The 6,000-nt window shown below is 45.3% G+C and overlaps 2 protein-coding genes across 3 annotated transcripts in view; one reads left to right on the forward strand and one right to left on the reverse strand.

Moving 5' to 3' along the window:
- The window catches only part of REPS2 (RALBP1 associated Eps domain containing 2), a 235,850-nt gene that overhangs the window by 47,654 nt on the left and 182,196 nt on the right, over nt 1-6,000 (forward strand). The window lies entirely within an intron of this gene.
- Nucleotides 3,814-4,260, reverse strand: LOC102860811 (DPY30 domain-containing protein 2-like). Its single transcript, XM_006892432.1, has one exon. The coding sequence runs from the start codon at nt 4,258-4,260 to the stop codon at nt 3,814-3,816; it is 447 nt and encodes a 148-aa protein (XP_006892494.1).

Raw genomic sequence — 6,000 nt, forward strand, 5'->3', positions numbered from 1 at the left:
AGCTCCACTCTTAGGTGCCAGTGCAGCCAAAGACAGCATAAAAATGAGTGAGGTCAGCTGTGGTACAGGAAGACTTTATGTATAAAAGCAAGCAGCAGGTCAGATTTGGCCCACACGCCTTGGTTTGCCTTCAACTCATTTGTGTATTGACTACTTTCTGTCCCCTTCATTCTCTGCAGTAATTGTGAGGTTCTGTTTGGGGTCATTTTCAAGGTAAAGATGTCCGTGCTCATTGTTTGTCACCACTGTGACTCCAAAGCCAGGATCCATGGGAAAAAACCCAAACAAAACAAATGGACCCATTTAATAAAAATGTAAAAAGTTTATTCTGAGAAGGACCTTGTTAAGAGGAAGAAAATTTGAGCTACTGGCAGGAAAGAAATTTTTGCAAACATATACCTGGTGAAGGACTAATATATGCAGTATATAAAGAACTCTCAAAGTGCAACAGTGAAAAAAACACAAATGATTCACTTGGTGAATGAGCAGAAGTCATGAAAAGGCACTCCGCTAAAGAGGATAGAGCTGATTGGTGAGCAGTACCGGGTTTAGGGAAACTGATCTCCCGTGTAATAAAAAATTCACTTATATAGTTGATTCCTGGACAACCCAGGTTTGAACTGTTGTCAACACAAATGTTTTGCTCTTAACACTGAACTCACCAAAATAGTAACAGGGAAAACAAATTTATAAGTGGACTTGTGCAGTTTAAACTGGTGGTCAAGGATCAACTGTATACAGGTGGCAAAGAAGGATATGAAAAGATGTTCATTTTCATTGGTTGGCATTGTTATGTACTGTTGAGTTGGAACCGACTCATAGCTAACCCTCGAGTGGATTTTCAGAGGCTGTAAATCTCATGGGAGGAGATTGCCTGTCTTTCTCCCGAGGAGCAACTGGTAGATTTGAACTTTCTTGCCTTTGGGTTGACAGTGCAGTTCTTTACCCAATAGACCACCAGCTCTCCCTCACTGGCTATTAGGGAAATGCAGATTATTAGAGGGTTGCATCACTATATACTTTTCAGAATGGCTATAAAATAAAGGGGGGGGAAAGGAGCAGTACCAAATATTGGTGAGGATGCAGAGAAATGGAATCTCCTATAATGCCAGGGCGACTCTGGGAAACTGTTAATGGATTTTTTTTCTTTTGAAAACAAAAATGAATTAAATGTTAAGTACCGTAACCAAGCCCCTAAACGGAACCCCTGCATTCCCACTCCTAGTGGCCCTATAGGAGAGGAGAACTGTCCCACATGGTTTCAAGGCAGGAAGCACTCATGGAAGTGGACTGCCTCACCTTTCTCTTGTGGAACATCTGGTGAATCCAACCCAGTATTCACTCTTGGTCATTTATCCTAGAGAAATGAAGATTCGCATTCCTATAAAACCTGAACTTGAATATGTATTGTGGTTTTAGTCATAACTCATACGTGAAAACAGCACAGCTGTCCTCTAGCAGGTGAAGCCCAGCGCAGACCTTCAGGACTTTCAAGCAGAGCCCTGCCATCCCCTGCAGATAACTACTGTCCTGTCATGGGCTATAAATCATGTCCCCACAAAATACCAGTGTATAATGATGTGGTGGGGCGATTTTATACTGATCTCATCAACTATGCAGTTGTGAAAGGCTTAGGAGTGTGAGGCAACACTCTCAGTCCCATCACAGCCCTGATCTGAGGTAAGTAAGGGCAATGTGTGCCCGGAGCATGCCCCTTAACACCTTTTATCTGACGAGGCCTCACGAGAGGAAAGCAAGCAGGGGGAGAGGGATGCTTATTACCACCAAGAGAGAATCACCCGGGGTGGAGTGTGCCCTGGACCTTGACAGAGAGAAAGGCTTGGCCTGCAGATGCTGAAGGGAACAAGGACTTCCCTCCAGAAGCAGCAGAGAGAGGAAGCCTTCCCGTAGTCACCACCTTGACTTGGGCCTTCTAGCCTCCCAAACTGGAAGGAACTCGTTTCTGTTTGTGTTAACCACCAACCTGTGGTATCTCTGTTACAGCAGATGCTAAGTCATCTTTGGCTTGTTGCTGGGCCTTGGTCAAGACTGAGCTGCCCATGATGAACTGGATGTTGTCTGGCCCACAGGCTCATAAGGATGGAGTGGAAAATAGCACACCGTAGTTAAGGAGAAGTAGTGGTTTTGAAATTGAGCTTAAGCAGGACCTGAAGGCACAAGTTATGTGAGGAAGTGGTCCAAATGTCCATGGTCTCCATACCTGTCACGATACCTTCTGTCTCCCAGTTAGCAGCCATGGCTTCATAAAGAGTTCCTCATGGTCAGTTGACTGAGGAAGAGAAAACCCGTGCCTGGTTTACAGATGGTTCTGCACAACAGTCCCTCAGCACATGGACAGGAGGCGCAGCAGCCCTGCAGCCCTTTGCAGGGATCCCCTGGAGGACAGCAGTGAAGGGAGATCCCCTCACATGCTGGAACTGAGAGCATTGTGTTTTCAGTGATTAACTTTCTTTGGAAGGAGATGTATCATTGAGTACTGATTGATGGGCTCAGACTAGTCCCTGGATTGTCAGGAACCTGGGAGGAACATGATTAGAAAATTGGTGACAGTGAGGTATGGAGAAGAGGTCTGTGCGTTGGCCTTTCTGAATGGGCCAAAGAAGTGAAGATACTTGCTTCTCAAGTGAATGCCCACCGAAGAGTGATCTTATAGAGCAGGACTTTAACAAGCGGATAGGAAGAAGAGGTGTTCTGTGCAAACCAGGCAGCTCTTTCTCCAGCCACTCCTGTCACTGCTCAATGGACTCATGAACAGAGCGGGCACAGTGACAGCGATGGAGGTAATGTGTGCCTCAGTGATGTAGACTTCCACTCACCAAAGCAGGATTGTCTCTAGCCATTGGTGAGTGTTCACTCTGCCAGCAATGGGGACCAGCACAGAGTTCCGCACATGGAACCGTTCCTGAGATGGTCAGCCAGCAGCCTGATGGCTTTGGCGCCTTCAGCTGCAGGAGTCAAGAGAAGCCTCTTGCTTGCTGTCTGACACACGCACTTACCAGCTTCCGCAAGCTCATGACCCTCCTGGACATCAGCCTCTCTCTTCATCATTTGTTCTCCCCCGCCCCATTCTCTCATCCTCACATCCTGTCTCTCTTCCCTCTCATTTTCTTTCCCCCACATTCTCTCTTCCCCATTATCCTCTCGTCCTCTCATTGTGTCTCTCTTCCCTCTCATTTTCTTTTCCTCACATTCTCACTCCCCCCTTTTTGTTTTCTCTGTCTCCCTCTCCCTCTTGTTCTCTCATCCTCTCTTTCTTTCATTCTCTCACTCATATTTTCTCTCATTATCTGTTTCCCACCCAACCTAAGACACTCATGTTCCAGTTTTGGCGCGCTGTGATCATTCCACCCAAATTCACTCCATTTCACTCCAAACAAACCAGCACCCCTTTACCAGTACCTCCTCTTCCCCCCTCCACTCACCCCTTCCCCCCCCCGGTAACTCCCAGTCAACACTGGTCTTTAGACAGCTACAGAAATTTCTGCTAAACACACGCAAAGATAAAGAATTTTCATACCGGAGCTAATTGTCAGTTGCACTGTTCTTTATTTTGATTTCCTTTATCCTGTCAAGTCTCTACACGATGGAGGGCTTTTTCCTATGGCTGTTAGATCAATCTATCTTGTTGGTTTAATGGATGTTTGAGAGTTACAGATGGACAGCTTTGAAGGAGCTACGGCTGTAATCTAGCTTTTAATAATCCAATGCAAAGACAGCCGAAAGATCTTTCAAAAACGATCTGTGCCATTTGAAAGTCCAGTACGTGGCCAGCACACTCCACCCAGAAACCAGTTAGTGCTTTTTCACGATAGTCATGGAGTAACCCAGTGGGGATTCCACCTCCAAGGATTCCTCCCTTGGGTCTGAACTTGCTTGAATGGATACGGTCCTCTTTGGAACTTCCGTGGTGGAAATCTGTGCCTTGGGACACTCTCCAACTCTCTCTCGAATCTGATCTTCTTGCTGGTTCTCTTGAGTGTGGTCTCCTCGCGTCCACGTTTTGGCCCCTTGGGCTTCCATGCTGTTCCCTTTGCTCTTCTTGTCTTCCTCTCGCATGGAAAAGTGGCTGTTTTCTTCATTACCCTTCATTGAATATCTGTAGCGGAGAAGCCACAGCGCTACGTATTCAATTGGGTCATTCGGCTGATTATCTAACACCTCTGACAGTGCATCAGCCAGACAGTTTCCAAACCAATACTTTAAGTAGTCAATTTCCATGCCCTTTGGTATGCGATACATCTTGGCAGAGTCTCACTGCCTTGGAAACTGAGCTGCCCCTTGAGCAGGAGGAGGGATGACTGAGCAGGCAGGAAGCCCAACAAGCTGTGGGACTGTGGGTCAAAGCCTGGTCCTCTGTGACATAGATGCTGGTCTTCTGTGACATAGATGCTGTTGCTAGGTGCTGTCTGGCCTGCTCTGACCCACAGTGACCCTGTGGCCAGCAGACACTGCCCTGTCCTGCTCAGACCCCACAGTCAGCGGTGTGTCTCAGCTCGTTGTGACCACTGTGCCCGTCCGTCGCAGGGGTCTTCCTCTCTATCAGTGACCCTCTCTTTTCCCAAGCGTGATGCCCTTTTCCAGAGTCTTACCCTTCCCCCCACCCCCGATAGAGCACGTACCCAGTGCACATAAAAGGAAGGCTTGCCATGCTTGCTGCTAAACAGCATTCTGGCTGCATGTCTCCCAAGACACAGATACAAAGGCTTGTTTCTTTCCTAAGAGACCCCTCAGAAGTCCTGGGCAAAAGAGCAGGGCCGGGTGCGGGTGTGGGGAAGAACAGGCCCAGCAGAAAACCCAAATCATACTTGAACAACTGAAATCATAAAGGGTTTTACCTGACAAATCCCTTAGTATGAAGACCAAGTAATTGGATGATGTCTGAGAAATAGCTAACCGCGTGTGACTAAAGCTTCAGAAACACATTTTTAAAATTTATTTGTGATTTAATGGAAGTTTACAAAAAAGTTAGATTTTCATCCATTCATTATTGGACATTTGTTACCCCCTCTCCCTCCCTTTCTCTATTCCCAGTTCAGGATCTCTCTTTTTTTTCCTTTAAAATTTTATTTTATTAATTTTAATGAACATTTACAGAGATATTGGATTTCCATTCATTCATTGATACATTTTTTCCCTGCCCACCCCTCCCCTCCAGTTCGCTCTTCTCTTTGAAAAGTAAAAGAAAATTTCCTTCATTGGTATACAATACCACCCCACACCCTTGCCCCAAGTACACTCTACTATGCAACCTTCATTCTGGACTCTTGTCATAACCATAATACCCTATCATATGTCGCTGTTAAACTGTTCTCTCCCTCGTCTGCTTCAATGCAGTATACATAATTTATCCAATTTTTCTCAGTTTCATCCCAACCCTGATTTCAGTCCTGTTCTACAACAGTGGCACTATGCAGTATTTGTATTTTTGTGACTGAAATAGTTCACTCTGCATAATGTCCTCCAGGGTCACCCATTTTGAATAATATTTTAGGAGTTCCTTCATTTTTCAGTGCAGTGTAGTATTCCATTGTGTGGCTATACCACAGCTTCTCTATCCATTCATTTGTTGATGGAATTTTAAGTTGTTTCCAACTCTATGCTATTGTGAACAAAGCTGCAATAAAATGGGTGTGCATATATCTGCTTGGGTGGCAGTTATGGTCTCTTTAGGGTATATTCCCAGTAGAAGAATTGCTGGGCCAAATTGTATTTCTATTTGCAACTTTTTGAGAAAGTGCCGTACAACCTTCCATAGTGGTTGCTCCATTTTACACTCCCACCAACTCTGAATCCAGTATCTCCGCAACCTCGCCAGCATTTGTTGCTTGCTGTTCTGTTAAATTTTGCTATTCTTTTTCCTCCATTTCTCAAATTTTGTTATTCTTATTGGGGTGAGATGATATCTCATAGTTGTTTTGATTTGCATCTCTCTTAGAGCTAGGGATTTTGAACATTTCTTCATGTGCTTGTTGGCCATCT

Source organism: Elephantulus edwardii, unplaced genomic scaffold (genome assembly GCF_000299155.1).
Source record: "Elephantulus edwardii isolate Elephantulus edwardi_28Jun2011 unplaced genomic scaffold, EleEdw1.0 scaffold00115, whole genome shotgun sequence".
NCBI lineage: Eukaryota > Metazoa > Chordata > Mammalia > Macroscelidea > Macroscelididae > Elephantulus > Elephantulus edwardii.